Genomic DNA, 26817 nt, shown 5'->3' with positions numbered 1-26817 from the left:
AACTTGCAAAATTTTTTCAATTCGACAAATTTCATCCAAAAATTCTCATATTGCCCCTAATTTATTTTTTTTATTTTTTATAAAAAAAATTAAAATATATATATCGGATGGCCGTAGCCACCCCTTTGGCCATCTAGCCATTTTTGCAATCCCAAATTTTTTTTTTTTTTTTTTTTATAAAAAATTAAAAAAATTAAAAAAAAAAGTAAAAAAATTAGGGACAATATGAAAATTTTTGGATGAAATTGGACGAATTGAAAAAAAATTTGCAAGTTTGGGGGGGTGCATTGCAAAAATTGAAACATTGGTGGTCGAATTGAAAATCGCCCCAAACTTTAGGGGGGTAAAGTGTAATTTTCCCTTTTTTTTTCTTTTTTTTTTTACTTTAACTTTATTTAAATTCTTAAATTACCATGCAATTTTATAAGTCTCCCAAACTTCAAAATCTCTCAAATTGAACCTTTAAATTTTCAATTGCAATCAATTTACCCATGTTCAATTTTTGTCTTTAAAACCTCTAAAAATACAAAATTATCCTTCAATTTTCTTTTTATTAAAAAAGAATTGAAAAAAATTTGAAAAAAAAGGGTCACAAGGTGTGGTCCAACCGTGGGTCACCTTGTGATTTTTTTTTTAATAATTTTTTTTTAATTTTTAATTTGAAATTATGGGTAAATTTGAAATTTTATAAAAAGTCAGGGGTATAAACGTCATTGTCTCACTTTTAACATTTTAAATCTGATGAAGAAGTTCAAATTGACTGCAATTGAAAGTTTAAATTCAAAGTTTTGAAGTTCGGAAGCTTATCAAATCGCATAGTAATTCAGGAGTTTAAAGCGAAGTACTATTGTTTTTTTTTTTTTTTTTTTTAACTTTTTAACTTTTTTTTTTTTTTTTTTTTCCCGCATACTATATTTTTACTATACACAAAAATGTAATTAAACCAAGGTAAAATGAAAACAAAGAATGTGCATAACAAAGCAATTAGAATCATCAATTTTGCATATTCTTTCCTTTATCCTTTAAGAGTACATTTGAGATTACGATTTCGTAAAAATAATCTGCATTTTTAAAAGATATCGCAAAACGTAAGGAGTTTGGTATTGATTTTAATAAGCAGACTAAGGGGTATTTATTTGAAAAAAGTGCGAATTTAAACCAAAATCACGATTTTGTCTAACAAATAGTTGATATAAAAAAAAAACATATTTTACCAAACGCCTTTGCGATTTTAAAAAGTCGCAATTTCAAAAACATAATTTTTAAAATCGCACTTGTTAAAACCACAATCCCTAATAAACTCTAACGCACAGAAAGAGAACTTCCACCCAACTTCTTATTTTGCACCCATTTTTCTAAGTCTTAACATAATCCTGATCACCAACCAGTCAAGAGCCTTGTATGTATCCTATTCACACTAAGACGAGGACAATGGAAAGAAGTCTTTAAGGTGTGTTTGTCAAATGACTCAAAAAAAGTCTATTATTTATCTCAAAATCAATCATAATATTTTTACTTTGTATATCACATCAATCACTTTTTATTATTATTAAAAAAAAACAATACTTTTTTTTTTTTTTCTTTCACATCAATCAAATCTGTTATAGTTCTAGTTCACTTCATTTTTCAAGTTTTTTGGCAAACACACCATAAGAGTGGGTTTGATAAAGAGTTTTGAGAAGAGAAATAGTGAATGAATAATGAATTGATTGATATGATATACATATGAAATAAATTTTAAATTTTTTGTAAAAGAAATATGAAAAAAAGCTATTTGTTAATGTGAAGAAATACATTTCACCTTTTAAAAAAGAACTGAGGGAAAATGGTTGCCAAACATAGTTAGTCTCTGTCCTTTCCCATCCAAAAAAGAAGAAGAAAAGAAAAAAGGTACAAGAGGGCAAATCCATTTGAAAGAAAAGCTAGACAGAGAGAGCATTCCCAAGCCTCTCTATCTTTAACATAGACTCCCCTCTCTCTCTCTCTCTCTCTCGACCAGGAATTAAGTTGAAGCCATTATCAAGGCTCGAGAACTCCTGAGGCAACTGTAACACCAAGTAAGTAAAGTTTACCCTTTCTAAGTCAAAATTTACTATTTAGCTTTGATATTTTAACTGCCATGGCTTTGAACAGTAAGAACAATATCCATAAGCCTCAGAATTTAGAAATAAAAGTAATGTTGTTGGTGTTTTCTTATCCCTGCATATTATTTTTGTTCTCTTCCTGTTTCAAGACAAATATTACTCTGTGTTCAATTTTTGTTTTTCTTTCATTCTTTCATCTGAAGCAAACTACTGGCTCATCATGGTACACCAAAGCTAGTTTATAATTAAACATAACCTGATTAATTATAGAAACTCCTTAATATTTGCATTAATACCATTTTTTTTTTCATCTGCTATAAATAATGTTGAGTATTTTATGTCTGTTCTTGACCAAGTCTGTTCCTATATACTCCGAGCAAGAATGGAAGATATAACAAACAAATTAAAGTGCTTGTGGAAGGACAAGTAAGTAAGCATAGTGTTTGTTCATACTTAGAAAGTTTGCCCAAAATATACGGATTTGGATTTGGCGAATCATAAGAGGGATCCCGCTGATACAAAAAATAAAAAATAAGACTTGAAGTAGTTGACATTGTCTCTGTGCCAACCATGGTTCTTTTTTTCTTTTTTCTTTTTTTCTTTTTTCTTTTTTCTAACTATTAGTCAAAATTGTCTGTGCCAATAGCTGTGTATGGCAGATTTATACATATAGTCGATAACTTTTATATATATAGTGTTGAAAATAAAGGGTGAACAATATTTAATTGCAGTACGAATAAGATATTGACGTATATATTGTACTCTTTTGCTGTGCATGATAAATGTTTTCTATATATATCTATATATATATATATATATATACACACATGTACAGTCACACACGTCTGTGAGAGGGAGTCATTGATTTCTCGAGTAAAAAAATGGCAGAAATCTGCCGGAAAGGAAAATTATAAAGAATCTCATCAAAGAGCATTTTCATCAAAATTATTTTTTTTTAGGCAATTTAGTTCAAGTGACTAAAATCCTTCATTTTTAGCTTTACTATTTTAACTCAAAATAAATATGTACTATTTACTCACCAAATAAATAAGAAATAATATGAATTTTCTCTCTCTTTATATATTCTTTGAAAAAGTAAAAAATAAAAAATAAAAAAGAATAGTTAAATAAAATAATGAAAGTTGATAGTTAAAGTAGTAAGGCGACTAAGTGTGCTTTAAAAAAATTAGTAATTAAAATAAAAAAAAATATACTTTTAGTTATTTTGATAAGTAAAATTTGCTGATACTGCTAAAATTAAAATACTCTCACATACCATAAAATAACAGCCATGTTGGAGGTTTGAAAAAAAAAAAAAAAAAAAAAAAAAAGGGCTGTTGAGGAAGAGAAGCATCATACTTTTCCAAGAATAAAGTAAAGTTTGGGGATTTGTAACAAGTGTCTTACTTACTATCTTATCCTCAACTAGTGTCCCCTAAAATATAAACACATTATTCTGTCGTGGAATAAGTTCATTTTGGATTTAATGGAGGACAACATTGACCAGAAAGTCGTTTCTTCGGAAGGTTAGGAAACTTATCTCCAACACCATACATATTCAGAAAACGGACTTTCGGTTGCATGTTTTTTTTTTTTTTTAATTATTTTAGAGTAATACTAGCATATGCCTAAAGTCTCTTACCTAAATGGTTGGATAGCACTATAGCTACTCAATGCTTTATTTTATTTCTAGAAAATCGTTTTCTTTTCTCTGCATCTCTATGCATGTAATCCCCAATTAACTCCTCTTTTTCTTTAATCAAGCCAAAATGCATCCATTGAAGGAAGCCCCAAGCGGCCCCATCATAGTCACGGCAAAGGATAAGTTGTCCGTGGTAGAGGCATCGTCGCCTCACCTCCTCACACCGGTTCTCGTTTCTCACACTGAAACCCCAATCTCTCTCTCTCTCTGCATGCCTCCATTGTTCTATCTCTATCTCTCTCTCTCGTTCTCTCATTTCAATCTGTGGTGCTCTCGGTCTCAACGTGCACTCAAAAGGGGGAGAGGGAGGACTTCAGCGTATTGAAGTAACAATGTATCTATGTTTCATAAAAAATTTTAAGGGAGTTTCAATGGGTTTTGCCCTATCTCGCCCCTTGCTACCTCCACCTCTGAGTGTAGCACTCAAATAGCTGGTTAGGAGTTTTATAATGCAAATTCCACCTCTCCATAACTTGGTCTAGGATTAAAAAAGAGATTACTAGTCATGTAGGAAGAATTAGTATACTGTCGTGTCAATGGTCCCAGCTTGTTGTTTCCTTCTCCAAGATGGAAAACACCAACGATTTTCTCCTTCTATTAACAAATTATAAAGTTCGTTTGTGATTGCATTATGAAATAAAGCTTTCAATGTCATAAAAAAACTTTTTTAAGAGAAAAAAAAAACATTATATTTTAGTTTTTCTCAAAACTGCGTTTTGATCTTTTTCTTAAAAAAAAAAAGTCAAAGAAGTAGTTTTTGAAATTTTTACGAAACATACCACCTTTTTGTTCGGCATAACTTTTTTATATATAATAAGTACTTTTTGCGCTCCTGAGCGCAATCCTAAAGCTTGTTAGGATTGCATTGAAAAATATATCTTTTAAAGCCGAAAAGAACTCTGTAAAAAGCTTTTTATCAAAGTGTGTTTTGATATTCTTTAGAGAAAAAAAAAAGACAAAGAGATACTTTATGAGTTTTTTATTTTTTACAAAACGGAATAACTTTTTATTTAGCACAAATTTTCATGTATTAAAACCGCTTCTTAAGCTCCTTTAACGCTAGATAATATATTTGGGACAGTTTTCCCTTTTGGTCGTAAATGTTGTCATTTTACCAAGTCTTTTGCGACAACATTATTCCACCCTTGGAAATAGGGTCACTCACACATTTATAAATGTTTTAATAATTAAAATTCTTTTATGATCACAAGCTAGTTTAGTATCTTTTAATTATAGAGCATAATGAGTGGTATCTAGCTGGATTTCATTAGGATGTAGCCATTACCTATAAGAATGTTGACAGAGACTACTATACTTAATGTATTGTCTAATTAGCAAGTATTTAACATAATTAATATATTTGATCAAAAAAAAAAAACATAATTAATATATTTAGTAGACTACCATACTATTAGAAAAATGTGACATTAAATATTAGTCCTTAATTTTTTTATTTTTTTTTCTTTTTATAAATGCTGATTCAATTTTAGATTTTCACTACTATTAAGGTGCAACTGTGTCGTTCTGCAGTCATGTGGACGACTCTTACAACATTCATTGTGAGGTGCAATTTCGAATACTATAAAAGACTCTGACTTTCCTCACTAGACACTAATTGATTTTTAGGTTAGATGATCAAAAGCCTGATCCAACAAATAGTATCAGAACCTGAGTTATGGGTTCAAGTCGTGAGAGCCTCACATAAAGGCTTTGACTCCCCTCACAGAACACCAATTAGTTTTGAGATGAAATAGTCAAAAGCCCAATCCAACAACTGCCACATCAACATGTTAACTGCCGCATCAAGAAGTTATATAGTAGTCATATTACTAAATAACATTAATCATTTAACATTAATCTATTTCCATCAACTTTTTGTCTGCGTTAGATCAACATGGTGGTCTTGCTTTTTGATGGTCAAATGATCAACAATAACTTTAATTCAACTCTAAAAGCATAATCTAACTAGATATTTTCGTATAACATTTCTTTTGGCAGGATTAGTAGGATGGACGAGAGATTACTTGGATCAAACCCAAAAAATAATAGCAATCTATCAAGAAGAATATGGGTGGAAACAAAAAAAATATCCAAGATAGCATTTCCTTCTATGGTAGCAAGGGTTACTCAATTTGGAATATTTGTGGTGACGCAAGCATTTATAGGACATCTTGGTGAACTGGATCTTGCGGCTTATGCACTCATACAAATCATTACTGTCCGGTTTGTGAACGGGATACTGGTAAGATTTTTTATCATCCTAATTTTTTTATTTTTTATTTTTTATTTTTACTTTTGGATGCATGACATAATTGGGAAAAGTTATAATCCTAATAAATTACATAATAGAAGAATCCTTCAATATTCTTGATCAGATCGATACAGACAAAATTAATAAGACATGTTAGGTTATATAGTATATATTGTATACATTGTTGTATATTGGTTATTGGTTATATGTATTATTGGCTTCTATATTTATTCTTGTATAGTATATGTGATTCAGTATACAATTTTATTCTATGGTATGAGACCCAAAAGTCTTTAGTTTGAATCTTAGTCATTATCATTTTTCTTCCATTTTCATTAAATATTTCACTTGGGCTTCGCTTCTTATTGAGAGAGAGTTTAAGCCCACACATGAGGATGAGTTTTAGAATATAATTTATATGATTAAATTCACTTATTTCTATTAACTTAAGCTTAATTTAACACCCATAGAAACATGCTTCCAAAAAATTGAATATATGCATTTATGTATGGAAATCAATCTTTCTTTTCTTTTTTCTAATAATATTTAGAGGGGAAACTTGACTTTGGACCTCTGAATTACCACCCATTTTAACATGTCCTCCCCTCTCCCAAACTTCAAAACCTCTCACTTTAGACTTCTGAACTTTCAATTTCTATAATTTTTAATCTTTTTGTTAGATTTTAAACGTTAAAAGTTAGACAATAACATTTATACCTCTAACTTTTTATAAAATTTCAAAATTTTCCTTAATTTCAAATTATTATTTTTTTTTAAAAAAATATATATATATTATATTAAAAAAAAATCACAAGGTGACACTCTGTTGGGCCACCTTGTGACAATTCTTTTTTTTTTTTTTTTTTCAATTTTTTCCTCTTTTAATAAAAAAAAAATTGAAAGGCAATTATGTCTTTTTAAAGGTTTTAACGGCAAAAATTGATAAAGGGGTTCAAATTGAGAGGTTTTGAAGTTTAGAGAATGTCAAAACGGACAATAATTCAAGGGTCCAAAGTAAAGTTTCCCCATATTTCTAAGCAATCATAAGAACGGGTTCTATCAATGTGTAACACTTTTTATTTATTTATTTATTTTTATGCTTATAATTTTGATGTTGTAGCTGGGCATGTCAAGTGCCACTGAGACTCTGTGTGGGCAAGCATTTGGAGCAAAGCAATACCACATGATGGGCATCTACTTGCAACGCTCATGGATCATCAACATTGTTACTGCGACAATCTTGCTCCCCGTCTTCATCTTCGGAGCACCCATCTTCAAGCTACTCGGCGAGGAAGATGACGTTGCAGAAATCGCTGGATATATCTCTCTCTGGTTCATTCCAATTCTCTACTATTTTCCCTTTGCCTTCAGCATCCAAAAGTACCTACAGACGCAGCTCAAAAACCCTATTGTTGGATGGCTCTCCGCTTTCTCTTTTGTGCTTCATGTTCTCTTGTCATGGATTTTTGTGAGCAAACTGAGCTTGGGGATTCCTGGTGCAATGGGTGCGATGATCATATCATATTGGTTAGTGTTAATTGGAATGTTCTGGTACGTCTTTGGCGGTTGGTGCCCCAACACGTGGAGCAGTTTCTCAATAGCTGCTTTTAGTGATTTATTACCAGTAGTGAAGCTCTCATTATCGTCGGGTGTCATGCTTTGGTAAGTCATTCTCTTCACCCAATTACTTCGATTAATGTACTCTTGTTTGACTTCTCTTCTGCTATTGGTACGAGTGTTTTGATTAGAAACGTTTGGTTTGAGTAGTTAATATGTCTAAGTAGATCGAAGCTTATTAACTTTGCCTTTTAAGCTAGATGTACTCTGGTTTGACTTTATCAGTCTAGCTTCCTAACTTATTCAATAGAATCCTTTTTTTTTTTTTTTACATTCCCAACAGCTTAGAGTTGTGGTACAATGCCGTCTTAGTCTTACTGGCGGGATACCTGAAAAACGCCACCGTTGAAATATCTGCATTTTCCATCTGGTAAGGGCATATGATAATTTCTATTTTATGTTTTGGATTTTAATCCACCGAAAGTTTCCTAAATTGAATTGAATCGACCTTGCAGCCTCAATATCATAGCTTGGGATTTTATGGTTTTCATTGGCTTCCTAACTGGTGCCAGGTATATACATATATGTGTCTTATTAATTACCCATTTTCCTGGTTTATTACTTAAATTTTGTTAAACTGATGGATTATGATCATTCACTTTGCCCAGCGTCCGGATTTCGAATGAATTAGGGAAAGGAGATGCCGAAGCTGCAAAGTTTTCCGTTAAAGTCATCTCCAGCATTTCTGTATGTCTTGGAGTGGTCTTGTCGATTCTGTGCTTTGTTTTTGGTCATAAAATCGGTTACTTGTTCACAAGTGACGAGGAAGTTATCGAAGCTGTTTCAGACCTCTCTCTCTTGCTTAGCTTGTCTGTCTTACTCAACAGTGTCCAGCCAGTACTCTCAGGCATGTATTTGATTTCATTATATCATGATGATAGTGAAAGAAACATACTCCCAAGCTCTTTACAAGTATATACATGGTTGTAATGGTAAGTCATTTGATTCTGGTGCCTCATGAAATATTAGTTTTAAGGCTTGACGGGTTGAGTACAAACAATTTCTTATGATCGACCACGCCTGTGGGTGAAAGCCCGAACTTTATCCAATTAGTGTGGGAGCTTTGTGCAGTTTCTTAGAGATCTAGTTTGGGCGAAACCTCGGATCGATAGAGCACTTATTAAAAAAAAAAAAAACATGGAAGCTTATATTGTTTTTTATTTCGATTTTTCTTATTCTATAACTTGTGTTTTGCAGGCGTGGCCGTAGGTGCTGGTCGCCAAAGCGTGGTTGCATATATCAATGTAGGTTGCTATTTTCTGATTGGGGTGCCGGTGGGATGTCTTCTTGGATACATGGCCGATCTAGGAATTACGGTAAGAAGGTTTCTTTTTTTTAAAAAAAAAAAAATCATGATATTAAAGTCATTGAGTCATTAGCCAACAAATCCCATCAAATTCTTCGACTTTACCAAAAATAAGCTAGTTTCATAAGATGGGATTTTATCAATGCCAATTTAGATATCGCTTGTAATTCTTGGGCTACTACTATATATAAGATCAAAACTGGCGAGTTTATTAAAATATTAATTAAATGATTAGATTTATTCTTTTTTATTAGCTTATGATTTCATAAAAAATAGCGATTTAACATAGTTATTGAATGTAATTTAATTGTTTCAATGCTATGGCAATATTATCACTCATATTTACTATATATGTAGATGGAGGAAAATATGCATGCCTTAATTAGTTCTTAATTTTTGTTCTTAATAATCTTTTCAGGGTCTATGGATTGGAATGATCATTGGTGTTGTGATGCAATCACTCGTGCTCGGCTATGTTACCTTTAAGACTGATTGGAATGAACAGGTAAATCTCAATGATTGCAATTTATATAACAGAAATGTCATTTAGGATGATAATACATTTAACCACGGTTTTTATTGATCTTTTTATGTAGGTGAAGAAAGCATCTGATCGCCTGAATAAGTGGCTCTTGAATCCTTCCATTGAATCTAATGAAAACTCTGCTGAGGAAAGACTAATTATGGATGAACACTAGCATTTTTCCTTTTCTCAATTTTGTGTTTGATGGCAACCTACGACCTTAAGGGATGATTCTTTGGTGCAGGGTAGATATTGAACCCATTAAGGTCATTTTCGTTCGGTTGCAAGAGCTAAGGATTTGATAAAATCTTGATGTTTTCATCCCAGCTATATATCCATGCCGCGAACGACTGTTATAACTGCATTAGGAAAGTCGATGAATGTTTTTAGAGCCCTCGGACAAAGTAATGCTATAAGTTACCTTTATGTTCTTCTTGTGTCCTTCTAAAATTGATATGACTTTTAAAATCATTGTTGAATCAAAATTCAATAGTAATTTATCACAAATTCAATGGTGATTTTAAGGCCACGTTAGTTTTGGAAGAATACAAGAAAGTCATGAGAATTACATTTACCTTTACTCCAGTTGACATTAGGGGTGCAAAAGCGGTTACGGTTAGCGGTTAGTGGCAATAACCGCTAACCGTAACCGCCTTAGCGATTAGTAGATTTCACTAACCGCAACCATGAAAAGATCAATAAAAATTATAGCAGTTATAACGGTTAGGCGGTTAGGCGGTTGGCGGTTATAGCGGTTAGCGGGCGATTTTTAACCGCCCGCCTTTGCACCCCTAGTTGACATACTCCACAACACTTCGCTATCAACTGGGTCAGGTGGCAAGAATAAAAAATTTAGTAATCTTTCTTTCAAATAATGTGATCTCTTAAAACAAAATCAATGAGTATCTTTCTTTCAAATACTGCAATCTCTTATGAGAAAATTAAAGAGTATATTTTCCTTCAAATAACATAATTTCTTAGGAGAAAATGGGGTATATTTTTCTTGATTACCTTTACCAGCTTGCACGGGTTTTCTATAAAACCTTGACTCCCTCACAGTAGTCAATATATTTTTTAGAGTAATACTCGCACTTTCCTACACTCATTTTTCCACCCATAAATAGCTTTTAAAATTAACATTGAACTATACGAAGTAAAGAAATGTTATAGTTTTTTTTTTTTTTTTTCTCTGTAAGGAGATTTCTTCGAGTCGGCATCTAACTGTGAAGGAAAATTGTGAGAGCTGTAATTATTCACAAAGAGGAGAATATGGCTGAAGACCTCACCACACTATCAGCGGAGGAAAGCTAGGAAGTGGAAGTTCAAGAACAGGCACCGGAAGAAATTGTGACAAGAGGCCAATCCTGTCTTGTTGGCAAGTTACTGGTAGATCGGATTGTTGGGAAATATATTATCAAAGCTACTTTGATTAGGGGGTGGAAACCTACACGTACAATCTCCCTCAAAGTAGTGGGGGCGAATCTTTTTCTGGTGGAATTTGAGCATGTACGAGACAAATCAAGGGTAATGGAAGGGAGACCCTGAGTTTTTAAAGGAAACTTGTTTTCTGTGGAGAAATTTGATGGGATAACTCCACCATCAAAAATCGCATTTGATAAGGTTGCCTTTTGGGTGAGGATGTATAATTTACCATTCGCATGTATGGGCCATGACATTGGCCATAAAATTGGTTCCTTGGTTGGAATGGTTGAAGAAGTAGACGTTGATGAGGATAGAGTAGGATGGGGTGAATATCTGAGAGTGAAAATTAGGATAGATTTGTCTAGACCACTCTCATGGGGACGGATTTTAAAGTTAAAAGGAAATTCAATGTGGGTTCCCTTTTGATATGAAAGATTGCCCAAATTTTGTTTCAATTGTGAAATTATTAGGCATGGCATTGATGTTGGAAGAGAAATGCAAACCGGAATAATGGTGAGTACACGCAATATGGGCCTTGGTTGCGAGCGGCTTCCCCAAACCGGTGGAGGGACAAGGGACGAAGCAGGTTTGGAACCGGTGGGAAGTGGCGGTGAATAACATGGGGATGGAGCAATGGAACTGGAGCTAGATGGCAGAGACGTTTCAAAAAAGGAAAGAAGGAGCGGGAGCATTGATGTCCATAACGGAAATCTTGGGGAAAATATTTGGCAAAAATTAACGGATACTTAGCCAGTTGAGGAACGGATGAATATGGAGCATGATTTTCGGAGCAAATCTTGCAGGAAAAATTATTTTGGCAATCAATCACAGCTGGATCGACAGCCACTAGTCTACACGTATGTGGATATTAATTTAATTTTTTAATTATTATTATTTTATTATTTTTAATACTACTCCTTGCCACATGTCAGCTTTTTATTGGGCTGATGTGGACTTCTCTCAATTTTTTGGACGGAAGTTGGATAAGAGTGCTAACTCCGTTTTAATCAATAATTGACATACAATTTGCGATACAAATTGAAATTGAGGTGAGTAAAAATAAAGTCGTTAAACTATAGGGGCAAAAAGTACTTAAACCTAAAAAATAAGGATGTAGTAGGGAGAAGTGGTGGATTGGCATTATTCTAGAATGGCAACATAAGTGTTTATCCGGAACTATAATAGACGGCATATCAATGCGGAGATCCAATCGAAAGGACAAAATGCGAAGCGGAAGTGGAACATATGGTTAACCAAAAAAAAGTTACAATCCAAGAGAATGCCACAGCAAACTTCAAACATCATTAGGGGGATCAAGTCATGAGAAAAAGCAGCACAACCCATGTATGAATTAAGTTCAATTTCCATCAACTTCTTAAGTCTACCAATTTCTGCTCGCGTTTCGTCTTCTATGTCTTTCAGCCATTTTGTTATTCTTTTTTACCGTATTATAGCCTCCTTGAAGAACTTACAATCTCCATTTTTTTTCATGATAAATAAATAAGAAACAATGTCATACATTACAAAAGGAAACATAAAACACACGAAAAAGAAATTTCAAAAACAATATCAGTTTTCCTTTTAAATCAATATAGAATTTTCCTTCAGGTCCAAAATAATGGGGAATCCTCTTTTTTTATGTATTTGACATATTTTTTTTTACTAATTAATTATCTCTGCATCTCGCGTAGGCATGCAGCTTGTGCTTGTTAAATATAAAATCTATTATGAAGAAAAAGGAATTAAATTATACATTCCTTTGATAAAAAAGATTGAAGGATTGGAAACAGAAACTCACCACCAGGTGATTTGAAGAAATAAATTTTCTTCAAATTTATTTATTTATTATTTTTGTATTTTGTATTTCCTGCAAGTTTTCGCCGGCCGGCGGCAGAAAATTCATCCCACCAAAACCATCGTCAACAAATTTTGCCAGTCAACGCGTCAAATTTATACCAAATCAACCCAGCAACAAACAGACAACCAAATCAACCCAGCAAACAGACGGCCAAATTTTTTTTTTTTTTATGTTTCCGGTTTTCAACCACCAATTATCAACAAGTCATCACCTAAATCAACTAGCTAATTAAAACCCACCGAAAATGTTCCTCCATACTCAGCTACACAAATCCAAATCCAAGCAAAACATAGATTAGAGAACCCAAAAAGCCAAATAATCAAAAAATAAACATACCCGTGAATGTGGGCGTTGCCGATCCGGTGGCCGTCGCCGGTGTGAAGGGTTGGCGTCGTCGGAAGCGCAAGAGGATACGCGTGTGTGGGTATTCGATTTCTTTTCCTTTTTTATTTATTTAATTTTTTAATTTTTTTAAATCTAACCATAGTTGGTTAACGGGTGCCACGTAGGAAAAAACGGAAAATCTACGGAACTTTTGTTGTTCCGTGGCATTTACTCGAGAATCTCAGCCCTCTAGCCACCGCATGGAAGCCGGCTCCCTCCTTCACGCTCAGCTCCTCTCTCTCGATCGAGCTTCTCTTCTTCTCCTTCACGCTCAACACCGAACAGGTCCTCTCTCTCTCGGTTAGCATCTCAGGTACTCTCATCTCTCTCTCTTTCTTTATTGAATCGTATGGAGCGTTTGATTCTCTAGAGAAAGAAAAGTTTCAGATCTGCGAATTTGTCTTTATAGATTTGGTAATTTTCGTTTGATTTTGGTTTCTTTCTCTGTCATTTTCATTTTCATTCTCGTCTGAAGGTTTTCGATATAGAACTCAAATTCTCTCTAAAACTCTTTTATCTCCAAAATTCAGTTGTTAATTTGGTTCATGAATTATCAAATTTTAATTGTTCTGTTTGTATCTTGAGGAAAAAATGCCAAATTGATTGCATTTTTCTGTCAAATCTTGCTTGTGTTTAGGATTTGTTCATTTGAAGGAACAATGAATTGAAAGAGTTGCTGGTTTTGTATTTCTCTCCATGCATTGCAGTAGATTGTTCTTATAAGTTTTAGGTTAATTCTCAGAGAAAAGAGGAATCCTTGAATTTCTCAGTTATTGGGAACTCAAATCGTATATTGTAAATTGCACATTTGAACCAGCATGTGATTGTTCGGATTATTTGATACGGTCATCAAATATCAAAAGAAATTTTCACCCACCATAGTGGCATCAGTAGAGGTCAGATCCCTCAAAGTCCAAAGGGGATGTGTCAAATAAATGGTTATAAAGATATAACACAAATTTGGATATAATACATACTTCATGTTCCTCTTCCCTCTCCCGGGAGGTGTTGACAATTGCATTGAAATTTTATATGGGCTGGGCTCGGAGAAGAATTCAAATTTCACTTGGTGAGTTAGTCCAAGGTTTGTTCTCTGATCTTTGAGGGAGGGTTGGAGGTCTAAAACTTGCTTTTGTTACCTTGGACTTTTGAAGAAGTGGCTATGGTGCTTGAGAGAGAGGTTTTGTGGAGAGTCGTAGTGGAGTCTCAATATGTTAGCTCTTGGGGTGGGTTGTATTCTAATGAGGTTTATGGGCCATGTGGGGTGGGGTTGTGGAAAAATATTAGGAGGCGTTTGGGGGATTTCTTTAGTCATACTAAATTTAAGGTGGGAGATGGCTCCAAAATTAAATTTCGGCACGATCTATGGTGTATGCATTAGGCTCTTGAGGAAGCTTTTCTTGTTTTTTTAAGTAATGCTCGCGTTAATGATGCTTCTGTGGCAAATCATTTGGAGATTTCTAGTGGTTGCCTTCATTGGAACATAACCTTTACTAGATTGGCTCATGATTAGGAGGTGAAGATTAGCTTTACTAGGTTCCCTCCAAGATTAGCTTTGCTAGCTTTACTAGATCGGCTCATGATTGGGAGGTGAAGATTTTTCCTACAATGGTTGAATGAATAAGACGGTTATGAAACTTCTAGCAATGATTTTTTTTTAGGATTGTTTGACACAACCCTTCTTTGATGTGTGATTCCAAGGAAACCCCAAGGGTGATTGCTTAAATGGACCGGGAAAGTCTGTGCCAAGACCGATCATGGTTCCAATGCTGCAGAAACAGGTTGTGGATAAAAACTAGGGAAAAATCCACTTTATCCCCCTGAAGTTTTAGGAGTTTTTCAATTTGAACTCCAAAATTTAAAAATTGGCAATGTACCCCCCTAATGTTTCAAAAATTTTCAATTTAAAACTTCCGTTACTAATTTCGGTCAAATTGAACAGAAATCTATGAAATTACGTAATTACCCTCAAGTTTTTTTTTTTTTTTTTTTTAATTTTTAATTTCCTTCCAATTTAACGGAAATTAGTAACGGAAGGTTTAAATTGAAAATTTTTGAAACATTAAGGGGGTACATTGCCAATTTTTAAACTTTGGGGTTCAAATTGAAAAACCCATGAAACATCAAGGGGGTAAAGTGGATTTTCCCCTAAAAACTATGTATTGGTCCTAGTGCTGAGTGACCCCTCTCAGGCAGTTTATTCAAAATAATTAATGCTATAGGCTTGGTGCTGAGGACACCTCTTAGAAGAGGTTGGATTTTGAGGTCCATAAGGATATTGAGGACATGGATAAAGTTGGTTCCCTTCAAGGTTTAGTGTTGTTTGGGTTTCCTAAATTGCTTCACAATGGGAGAAAAGGTAGAAACGTATATTTACTAGTTCTATCTATATTCAACTTCACTTAAATTGGTGGGCAGGTGACTCTAGGGCTCCACTTGGATTGAAGGGCTGTCTTAACTCATGGTTGCTAACCTAAAATGATGTGGTGGCCCTTGATGTAGAGAATGAAGGTAGTCTTGATGCTATAGGCAGTGTAGGGATTTTAAGTAAAGTCTAATTGGATTTTCTATTCATGGTTTGCTGTTTTTTTTTTTTTTTTTTCAAAACTGCATTTTCTAATTCTCAGATTGTTATAATTATTGTGGAGCATACGCTTGTTGCATTGTTTTGGAAGATGAACGAAAAAGCTCATTGGAATGTTAAGATAAAACTGCTGAAGTACTTTTAGTAGAGAAAGAAACAAATGTTATGTTTGTATGTGTGTGCATGCTAAATTGACAGTTTATTGAGTGAGTTTTGAGCTCAAGGGAAGGGAGAGGAACAGAAGTTGATCTAGTTATTCATGCTTTCTTCATTTTCTACTTTGAAGGATGATTGGGAATGACTCCCCCTTTCCTGTCACTGCTGTGATATTTGTAGAGAAAAGCCATGTGGTTATCAAGAATATCTTGGGATTTACTTAGCAGTCTATGGCTCTGACCTAACTGGGTTTTGTGCTTTTGTGGTTTAGCGTTTGTTGGTGGGAAATGCAAGATCCAAGAATGCCAGAGTCTGAGGAAAATTTAAAGCCAAAGTTAGGGAAAAAGAAAATCTCAACCCAAAAGGCTTCTTTGTTTCTTTTGCAAGGGAATAATGTGGAAGAGGTTCATGGGGTACAGGGGCCTTTGTTACTGAAAGCTGGGCAAAAGAGCTCCAAGAGAAACTTGAAGAAAGAAATTTCTCCATCATCCCAGCAACCGGAGAGATCAAACTCTGATTCATTGCCTGATTCTTCTACGTCTGGAAGTGAGTACCGAGCATTGAGGCGGAAGTATTTGCTGCTGGAGGAAGAGAGCTTTGCGTTGGGGGGAGAGGTGAGAGAGATTGAAGATGAGGTGAAAACCCTTGAAGAAGAGAAGCTTGCGCTGTTGGACCAGCTTGTTGTGTTGGAAGGCTTGCTTGATCCTTCAGAGTTGCATTGACCTCGACTCCTAATTTCTCTACTGTCATTGGTGAAGTTTGTCTGTTTGTTATGATACAGGTTTTCAAAGATAAAAAAAGTAGGTCATCTTTGACCCCTTCTGTAATTAGTTCTTCCATGTTCACCTCTCTTACTCTCTCAATGCTTGAATGCTTTCAATGCATCAGAATGGGAAAACATATCAATTAAACGTTTCTTTGTATCTAAAAAATGAACCGTATCTTTTGGTTTATAGATGCAATAAATATAAGTCATGGTTAGAATGCTTGGAAAGATATAATAGTCCACTTTGTCCCTTGCACGATCTTCTCCTATCAGCTTCTCTAAATCTAATTCTCTTCTCTTCTCCAAATATAAGATTAAAAAAAAATCCTAAAAGATCACTTGAAACAAACTCTCGCGGTGTTTTCAAAACCAAACGTACTATCTAAATTTAAGGAAACTTGATTGGGTCACTCAAATAGAGAATGGACACCAAACGAGTTGTCTGATCTTTGAGGCATTGAAGATTTAGTCGATTTTTGCGAATCAACTCTCACATTTCAAAGAGGACATGTAATTGAGAATAAAACTGTGTTTCAAATTGTTTTCAAAAACTGGGAATTCAACTACATATAAGGCTATTAAATATCCATAAAGATTCACAGGCAAGACATGAAGGCAGATTTAAGAGCAGATGGTGACCATGGAGGATTAACATCCTCTTCCAACAGTAGCTGCAGCCTGCAGGGATCACAAAGGGGATGCCAACATCCTTAATTATCTACTTCATCAACTAATATCATCCCAACTCTGCCAGCTTCTTTCACTACCACACTCTTTTCCAGCTTTGACTCCATTCAGCTCTCTGCGTGTTGACACGCCACAACCTTCCCATTGAGCTTTGACTCCATTGAGCTCTGTGTGTGATGTCATTAATGTTGTGAGTTAGAATTTTAATAGTCTTCAATATAGAAATATGTTTTGAATAGAGTTGAATGAGGATCCTCTCCAGTCTATTTGAACTGGATAATCTTCAATTAGTTATAGTGGATGAGAATTTTTGTCTCCTCAAAAAGTGAAAAGACAAAAATACCCCTTCACTATAACTAAATAGATATTATCCAATTCAAATGAACTGGAGAAGCTTGTTCCGAGTTGTGCTTCAACATGAAACACTTGGGAGTCTTTATCATTATCTTTTAAGCAGAGTGCAACATTTGCAGTAGTGGATATATCAACATAGGTTGCTATTTTTTGATTGGGGTGCCGGTGGAATGTCTTCTTGGATACGTGGCCGATCTAGGAATTAAGGTAAGAATGCGTTTTTTTTTTTTTAAATAAAAATAAAAATAATAAAATAATAAAATTTTGATATTAAACTCATTGATCAGTCATTAACCAACAATTCCAATTAGAGTATTCAACTTTATGAAAAATAAGCTAGTTTCATAAGATGGGATTTATCAATTGGCATGAGAAAATAGATGTTTGTGCGCGGGACATATATTGGGTATTTTTGAATATTAATTAAATAATCCAACTTACTATTTTCTTTTAACTTAAGCTTTTTAGATAGAATTTGGCTTATATGCTATAAAAAAAACTACAATACATGTTCTATAGTTTTTTCAACCGTCAAGATTTAATAATTTTAAGTTTTTCATTGGAAAGAAAGATAGAAATTAGATCTAAACCATTATAAAAACTATAGCACATGTAATATAATTTTGTTACAGTACTTAAGTGAAATCATTTGAGATAAGTGGTAATTTAACTTGGAGCCTGTTTGGGAGAAATAGAGCTTTTAAGTAAAAAAAAAAACGTTTTGTTTTGGATTTTTTTTTTTTGCAAAAGTTTTATTTTTAAGTTTTTGCCAAATTTGCGTTTTGGCTATTTTTAGGCTTTTAGGACCTTTAAAAGTACTTTCAAATTTTTTTTTACCAAACGGGTACTTTTTTTTTTTTTTTTTTTTTCAAACGGACTTTTAGAGTGTTATACACACTTTTATGTCTCTCAAATGCACACCCAAAAATGCCTTTAGTATCAAAGCTAAAGGTTATGACATAATCATTCACTTCTCATTTTACTTAAATTGGGTCTCACAAATTAATAAGAAGTTTCAACCCAAACATGAGAGGATTAACTTTACCCTTTCTTACCGGCCTAAAATTTTGAACCTATTAAGGGCATTTGTTCGGTTTGCAAGAGCTAAGGATTTGATAAAATCTTAATGTTTTCATCCCAGCTATATATCCATTTTGTGAACACCTTGTTATAACTGGCTTAGGAAGAAGTCAATGTATGTTTTTGGAGCGCTATGGTAGAGTAATGTTACAAGTCATTCTTAGCATTACTCGAGTTGACGTGAGATTTCCTCTCTCGTATCTTTTGAAAATTGATGTGACTTCTAAAATTATTTTGGATCAAGATTTAATAGTAATCTATCACATATCTCATGGTAATTGTTAAAGCCACGTCAGTTTTGGAATGACATGACAATAACATTTAGCATTACTCAAGTTGACAAACCCCACGACACTTTGCTATCAACCGGCTCAGATGGTAAGAATAAAAAATTTAGTAATCTTTCCTTTCAAATAATGTGATATCTTAAAAGAAAATCAGCGAGTATATATCTTTCTTTCAAATCATATAATCTCTTATGAGAAAATTAGAGAGTATATCTTCCTTCAAATAACGAAACTTCTTAGGAGAAAATTAGTTATATTTTTCCTAATTACCTTTACCTGCAGCTTGAATGGGTTTTCTATAAAACCTAAGGTTTATTGAATAAGAGGTATTGTACAATTTCTCCAGCATATTTTATCTTGTATGAAATTTGGGAATCCTTGGTTCCCTCGTAGTAGTCAATATATTTTCCATAGCAACAACTGATGCGCTATTTGTACAAGAGAAGTGCTAAACTTACCAAAGTTTTTCCTCAAAAGTTGATTCTTAAATAATGTGTCATAATGGATAGAGAAATGCTAGGTTTTCCAATTTTTATTTTTATATTTTCAAAATTTGATTCCCAAGTGATGTCTCACTACCTTTCTATGTAATATCTCTAGTTTGAGTAAATAAAGGCATAAGAGGACAGAATGATGACACATCATTGGAGACCATATTTTTGTAAAAAAGTATGGAAACCCTAACATTTCTCTTATGGATGAGTTTCATTATTTTGAACACATTGTCATTAACTAATGAAATGGTAATACATCACTTGGGAAGCGACTTTTGAGAAGAAAAAAAAAATTGAGAAGTGCATTTGAAAAACATGAGAAATACTTCTCTTTCCCTTCCTATTTTATAAGTAATGTGAGGTTCTTAGAACATGACAAATAGCTTCTAAATCAATATTGTCTATAGTGGCTCCTTGGATTAAAGCTCATTCGCCTGTAGAATCAGGCTATGCAACATCCAACGAACTACAAAGATTGGGTAGTACTCAATCACTTATTCGGGGGCATATATCGACACAATTCAGCTTCATATCAAAATAATAATACCACAAACGAAATATGTACCACTAGCAATCACAAAAACAATTATTTTAGTGAAAATTTCACAAAACCTTCATTGAACTTCTACTCGTTTTGATACTACCTTCTAAAGTTTAAAAACTCTCAATTAAAAGTATCGAACTTTCAATTTTTTTCAATTACCTAATTCCGTTAGGATTTTTCATTAAATCTTATCAAAATTTCAAAAATCCATGTTTCTTTTATAATTTTTTTTTTTTAAAATAAAAAGAAAAACATTGCAAAGATGTTGCAAAATATCAAAAATATTTAAAAAATAAATAAATGCATGAATCTATACAATTTTTTATAATAAAAGTTAGTATTTAAGAAATTTTGACAAGATTTAACAGAAAATCTTAACAAAATGAGATAATTGAAACAAATTGAAAGTTTCATACCCTTAATAGAGAGTTTTTGAATTTCGAATGAGTAATTTAAAAAAACATGGAAGTTAAAGGGTTTTTCTGAAGTATTCTCATTATTTTATTTATACTTGCAGGTGTACCAAGTAAAATAATTCTAGTCCACTCTTCATTCACGTCTCAAATTAAAAAAAAATATATTGTACTTGCTGATGAAGTTTTTTCGAGTTAATTTCTATAAGACAGACTCTATTAAAAAAAAAAAAAAAAAAAATTAAAATTAAAATTAAAATTAAAAAATAATAATAAGAAGAAGAAATTTATTAGCAAACATATTTCTAAAAAGATTTTATTATTGAATTAGTACTTTAACGTTGGTACAAGAGCTTGCAAGCATGAAAGTTTTTCTCTCTTCTCTCTCATCCACCCCCGCCTGAGTGCAGGGGTGTGGGTGGCGCGTGTGACCTGTTTGGGTGTCTAGTTTGTTAGCTGATTGATTAGTGTTATGGCTGATTCGAGGAAGTGGTCTGTGGAGTCCAAGAAGTTTGAGTTATTGATAAAAAGCTCAGGGGTGAGGATTTTTGAAAGAAGCAATAGGATTCAAAAAACCATCTTCTTGAAGAAGGATGAGCTGCTGTGGTTGGGGCGCATTGTGGAGGACTTGGTGGCAGTGGAAACTTCTGAGGTTTTTTGGGACCAATCCAGAGCAGGGTTTCCTCGGATAATTGCGCAAAAATGCTCTAACAGGAACGGACGTTTTCTGACGGTAGAAGAATTTGATGGAAGGCAAAGAAGAGGTTCGATTATTATACCAGAAGGGCGAGCTGGTCAAGGTTGGGAACGTTTCATCTCGGAGGTACGTTTGGCCAAGTCTTCACTGTGCGAGGTCAGGGAGACAACGGTAGACAAGAAGAAGTTTGAGGGGGTGGGAAGGAGGAGTTTCGCGGAAGTGTTGGGGTCGTCGTTGCAACCGGCAGATGACTGTTTTGTTGCTTATTCCGAGCCGATAGCAAGGGTGCCTAGATGGTTGAAGGAGGCTGCTACAGAGAAGGATAATCAACACCATGCCTTCACGGAGCAGGGGGTGGATACGCACAAGGCGAGGATACAGTTGAAGACTGGTGGAGGTTGCGTGGAGGGTCTGATGAAGAACCATTTCTCTGACGCGGAGGGATTGCGCAACCTAAAGGCAGGGGGGTCACGGGGAGTTGTCAATAGGATCCCGGCGAGTAGAAATCAGTCTCCGGTGAGCAGGTTGAACACCTCGACAATGATGGCAGCATCGGAAGTTGGAGTTGATCACGTGAAGGGATGGGAGGGGGTAGGTAGACTCGAAGAGCAGGCCTGGTTTCGTGTGAAGACTGAACTCATTAATGCGAAGGAGTCGTTGAGTAGGTTGAGGGGAGAGGTTGACGTGGGTCTAGAGAGATTTGATTTTTTAATTAAGTTTCTAGAGGAGAGGAGTGGTGGGGCGTGCGTGTGTGGGCTGGCAGGAGGGGTCTCACAAGGGGTGGCCCAGCCCAAGAAGATCAACTTGGAGGTTAGGGATTTGGAATGGGAGGATGGGTCTAAGGGGAAAGGCCAATGGCCCAAGAGAAAGTGTAAGGGAAAGAAGAAGGTGGTGGCTGTGTATAGGCGCAGGAGGGTGGGCCTGGGTCTGGCTCAGTCCAGCCCATGTGTGTCTGGTCCAGAAGGGGCAAGACCCAAGGGATCGCCGGAGGGGTTCGATACGATTGGCCTGCAGGAGGGATGCCGAAGATCTCCGGCAGGCCACCTAGGTGCGTCGACGTCAGCGGCAGCAGGGGCGCTCATAGAAGAGGGATCGCCGGCTACAGTGAGAGTCTCTGGTGACGGTCCCGGTGAGTTTTCTGGCAGTACAGAAGCGTCGATTCTGGCCGGAAATAGCTGCTGCTCGCCGGCGATCGTGATTAAGGACAGGGGGGAGATGTTTCCGTGCCAGACAAAGTCGGAGATGCCGTTGGTGGTTGTCGCCGGTGAGTCAGAGATGGCCGGCAACTTATCCAGTGCTCCGGCAGTCGGGATTTCGGAAGGAGGGGAGCCTCTGTCGATCCAGACAACGCTGGAGGTGCCAATTTTGGTGGCCGCCGGTGAGGAGCTTGAGTGGGTCGAGTCTGGGGAGTCTTCTGGAGCTGCCGGAGTACCGGAGATGGTGGGTTCGCACCAGAAGATGCCGGTGATGCCAGGTACAGTGTGTGAGGGCAATGAGTTGGTACCTTGGAATGGCGGTGAAGTGTTCCAGGTTGTCGGTCAGGCTAGTGGGGGTTTGGGTCAAGTGCAGCAACTAAGGTATAATGGTGGGCTGCATGTCTGGGACGTTGATCCTTCAAATAATGGACTCCGGTGTGCAGGTTTGGTTGAGTCTCGAGAGGTTGGTCAGGTGGTGGTAGCTAAGAGGTGTGGGGGTGAAATCATGGTTGATGATAGGAGTAAGGAAGATGGGAGGGCAGAGGCGAGTGGAACAGAGGGGCCTTCGCCTTTGAACAGTTATGGTCCTAATTCAGGGGATGCAGCAGGCTATTCCGATTGGGTTATTCAGTGTGCCAATGAGATATATCCGATCGTGGGGATTTCGTTTGCCGGTCATAAGCTGCAGTTGTTAGCATTGTTGACCTCTCTAGAAGAGGAACGTCGAAATAATGGGATGGTAACTACTTCAAACAGCGGCACTAAAGGTAAAAGGGAGATGAGGAATTTGGAGTGTTCGGTGAATTATGATGCCAGAAGTGGGAGCTCGATTCGGGGAAGCAGGAAAGGGAGGGGGAATGTAGGAGTGTTATGAAGATAAGCATAATCTCTTGGAATGTGAGAGGGTTGAATAAGAGGGATAAGCGATTGAGGGTGAGCAATTTGCTTAGGGATTGGAATGCAGATGTTGTTTGCCTTCAAGAAACCAAGATTCAGGCTATGTTTAGAAACATTGTTCGCAGTTTATGGAGGCGAAATCATGTGGATTGGTGCTGTTTGGAGTCTAATGGGGCCTCGGGTGGTATTTTAATCATGTGGGATACTAGGGTGGTGGAGAAGATCGATGTTTGTATAGGGGATTTTACCCTGGCGGTGTCTTTCAGGAACGTGGCAGATCTCTCGGTGTGGGTGTTTGCAGGGGTGTATGGTCCGAATATTGATAGGGATAGAAGGCTCCTTTGGGATGAGTTGGCTGGCGTTCTTAGTTGGTGGAACGTGCCTTGGTGTATTGGGGGAGATTTCAATGTCACTCGATTCCCTAGTGAAAGATCTGGTGGAGCTCGTCTGGATTGTGCTATGATGGGTTTCTCAGATTTTATTTCTGAACAAGGGCTTATGGACCTTCCCCTTGTAGGGGGTGTTTGTACTTGGTCGGTCTCTCAAGATCCTCCGCTATGGTCTAGGATTGATCATCTTGTTTCTCCAGAGTTGGAAGCCGGGTTTCCAGGGGTGAGGCAGAAGAGGCTTCCCCGTCTATGCTCGGATCACTTCCCAATTATGCTTGAGTTGGGGGAGGTTCCTCAGGGGAAAAGGCCATTCAGGTTTGAGAATATGTGGCTTAAGGAGGAAGGGTTTGTTGATTTAGTGAAACAATGGTGGGATTCTTATGAGTTCCAAGGTACGCCGAGCTTTGTTCTCGCTCGCAAACTCAAGGCCTTGAAGCTGAATTTGAAGACTTGGAATGAGGAGGTGTTTGGTAACATTGAGAGGAATAAGCGGACTCTTCTTGAGGATCTTCGGGTGTTTGATGAGCACGAAGAAAGTAGGGCCTTGAACGAGGAGGAGTTAGCGAGGAAGGCCGAGGTTGTTCGAGATTTAGAGAAGTGTACTCTTATGGAGGAGATTAGTTGGAGACAGAAATCTAGGGTGTTTTGGTTAAAGGAAGGGGACAAGTGCACTAAATTCTTTCATTCCATAGCCAACTCTAATAGAAGATATAATTCGATAGAGAATCTTATGATTGAGGATAATCTTTCTTCAAATCAGGATGAGATTAGTGAGCACATTGTTGATTTCTACCAAAAGCTCTTTGCTGAACATCACAATTGGAGGCCTTTGGTAGATGGTATTTCCTTGGATTCCATTTCAGAGGGAGAGGCCAGCTGGTTGGAGAGAGATTTTGAAGAGGAAGAGGTTAGAAAGGTCGTGTTTAAGATGAATGGTAACAAGGCATCGGGCCCCGATGGGTTTTCTATGGCGTTCTTCCAAGCTTGTTGGGAGGTGGTGAGGGAGGACATTATGAGGGTTTTCAATGCTTTCCATGCTGGCGGGATGTTTGTTAAGAGCCTCAACGCCTCTTTCATTTCGCTTATTTCGAAGATTCCCGGTCCCATCAACCTTAAAGATTTCCGCCCGATTAGCCTTGTGGGAGGTATGTACAAAATTATTGCCAAGGTTTTAGCAAACAGATTGAAGGTTGTGTTGGACAAGATTATCTCCAAGTCGCAAAATGCTTTCATCAAAGGTCGACAGATTCTAGATCCCATCTTGATTGCTAATGAATGCCTTGGTAGTAGGATGAGATCTGGGGAGCCAGGGGTCATTTGCAAAATGGATTTGGAAAAAGCTTACGATCATGTGAATTGGGGCTTCTTGTTGTACTTGCTAAGGAGGTGCGGTTTTGGAGGGGTTTGGTGTTCTTGGATTCAACATTGCATTTCCTCGGTGCGGTTCTCGATTCTGGTAAATGGGTCTCCTAAAGGTTTTTTCAGTAGCTCCAGGGGTTTGAGACAAGGGGATCCTCTCTCTCCTTTGTTGTTTGTGTTAGTGATGGAGGTCCTGAGTAGGATGATTTCGACGGCGGTTCATAGGGGGTTGTTAGAAGGTTTCAAAATCGGTACCACAACAGTCTCCCATCTTTTATTTGCCGACGACACCTTGATTTTCTGCAATGCGAGGCCTGCCCAGTTACGGTACTTACGGAGTTTGTTCTTGCTGTTTGAAGCTGCTTCCGGGTTGAAGGTTAATTTGGCTAAATCGATGCTTATTCCGGTGGGGAACGTGGAGCAAGTGGCTTCGTTAGCCGGTATTTTAGGGTGTGAGGCAGCTACTTTGCCAGTGAAGTACCTTGGTCTCCCATTGGGAGGCTCTTGTAAGTCCAAGCATATTTGGGATGGAGTGATCGAGAAGATTGAATATAGGTTGGCCAGCTGGAAAAGGTTGTATTTGTCGAAAGGGGGTAGGGTCACCCTTATTAAAAGCACTCTTGCTAACCTGCCTACTTATTACTTGTCTCTTTTTCCTATTCCGGTGAGTGTTGCTAAGCGCATTGAGAAGCTTCAACGCAATTTCCTTTGGGGAGGGATAGGCGAAGAGTTCAAATACCACTTGGTGAAGTGGTCGCAGGTTTGCACTCCGATCAAGGAGGGAGGGTTGGGGATCAGGAACTTATTGGTCTTCAACCGCGCTCTTTTAGGGAAATGGTTGTGGCGTTATGGGTCGGAAAGAGACGCTTGGTGGAGAGATGTGATAGATGCGAAGTTTGGAAGCTTATGGGGAGAATGGTGTTCGGTTGAGCCTGGGGGCACGTTTGGGGTAGGGTTATGGAAGAATATTAGGAAAGGGTGGGAAACTTTCAAAGGCTTCACAAGATTTGTAGTGGGGGATGGGTCTCGGATTAGCTTTTGGCATGATTGGTGGTGTGGAGATTCTGCTCTCAAGATAGCTTTCCCGATCCTTTATAGTATTGCTTGTGCGAAGGAGGCCTCAGTTGCGGATAACGTGGAGATGCTAGGGGGATCCAACCAGTGGAACGTGAGTTTTTCGAGGGAGGCTCATGATTGGGAGGTGGAGACCTTTGCCTCATTTTTCCAGGTGTTACATTCTACAGGAGTGAGAAGAGGGTCGGAAGATAGATTATGGTGGAACCCTTCCAAAAGAGGTACTTTCAAGGTCAAGTCTCTCTTTCTCTCCTTGGCATGCTCGGAAGGGAGGAGGTTCCCCTGGAAGAGTGTGTGGCGGACTCAAGCTCCTCCAAGGGCAGCTTTTTTTGCATGGTCGGCGGCTTGGGGGAAAATTCTGACCTTAGATAACCTCAGAAAGAGAAAAGTGATTGTGGTAAACAGATGTTGGATGTGTAAGAAGAGTGAGGAGACAGTGGATCATCTTCTTATTCATTGTGAGGTGGCGTCTGCTTTGTGGAGTGCCTTCTTTGGCCGTTTTGGGTTATCATGGGTGATGCCTGGTCGGGTTTTCGAGTTGCTAGCCTGTTGGTGGTCTGCAGGAAGGGGGGGGAGTGCTGCAGTCTGGAAGATGGTGCCTACTTGCTTTTTTTGGTGTCTATGGAGAGAGAGAAATAATAGGTGCTTCGAGGATGTGGAGAGGTCTTTCGAGGACTTTTTATCCTATTGTTT

General features: G+C 36.8%; 2 protein-coding genes across 2 annotated transcripts; both read left to right on the top strand.

Annotated features, from left to right (window-relative positions):
- The first annotated feature begins 1928 nt into the window (after positions 1 to 1928).
- Positions 1929 to 9914, top strand: LOC132166946 (protein DETOXIFICATION 24-like). Its single transcript, XM_088513487.1, has 9 exons — positions 1929 to 2057; positions 5785 to 6028; positions 7158 to 7699; positions 7938 to 8024; positions 8110 to 8166; positions 8263 to 8501; positions 8852 to 8970; positions 9379 to 9465; positions 9557 to 9914. The coding sequence occupies exons 2-9, from the start codon at positions 5795 to 5797 to the stop codon at positions 9656 to 9658; spliced, it is 1467 nt and encodes a 488-aa protein (XP_088369613.1). The 5' UTR covers positions 1929 to 2057; positions 5785 to 5794; the 3' UTR covers positions 9659 to 9914.
- A 3029-nt stretch (positions 9915 to 12943) lies between these two features.
- Positions 12944 to 16842, top strand: LOC132161730 (uncharacterized). Its single transcript, XM_059571916.2, has 3 exons — positions 12944 to 13187; positions 13273 to 13460; positions 16159 to 16842. Exon 3 carries the CDS (start codon positions 16175 to 16177, stop codon positions 16607 to 16609), a length of 435 nt encoding a protein of 144 aa, XP_059427899.1. The 5' UTR covers positions 12944 to 13187; positions 13273 to 13460; positions 16159 to 16174; the 3' UTR covers positions 16610 to 16842.
- Positions 16843 to 26817: the final 9975 nt, after the last annotated feature.

This window comes from Corylus avellana, chromosome 2 (genome assembly GCF_965113065.1).
Source record: "Corylus avellana chromosome 2, dhCorAvel1.hap1.2, whole genome shotgun sequence".
In the NCBI taxonomy this organism is placed as follows: Eukaryota; Viridiplantae; Streptophyta; class Magnoliopsida; order Fagales; family Betulaceae; genus Corylus; species Corylus avellana.
Note: the sequence above shows the minus strand (reverse complement) of the source record. Positions and strands in the feature narration are given on the sequence as shown.

Excerpts from the sequence above, each read along its gene's own strand:
- LOC132166946 (XM_088513487.1), top strand. The coding sequence starts at position 5,795 with ATGGACGAGAGATTACTTGGATCAAACCCAAAAAATAATAGCAATCTA. Across the intron at positions 8,167-8,262 it reads GGCTTCCTAACTGGTGCCAG|CGTCCGGATTTCGAATGAAT; the intron begins GTATATACATAT and ends CACTTTGCCCAG. Across the intron at positions 8,502-8,851 it reads TGTCCAGCCAGTACTCTCAG|GCGTGGCCGTAGGTGCTGGT; the intron begins GCATGTATTTGA and ends TGTGTTTTGCAG.
- LOC132161730 (XM_059571916.2), top strand. The coding sequence starts at position 16,175 with ATGCAAGATCCAAGAATGCCAGAGTCTGAGGAAAATTTAAAGCCAAAG.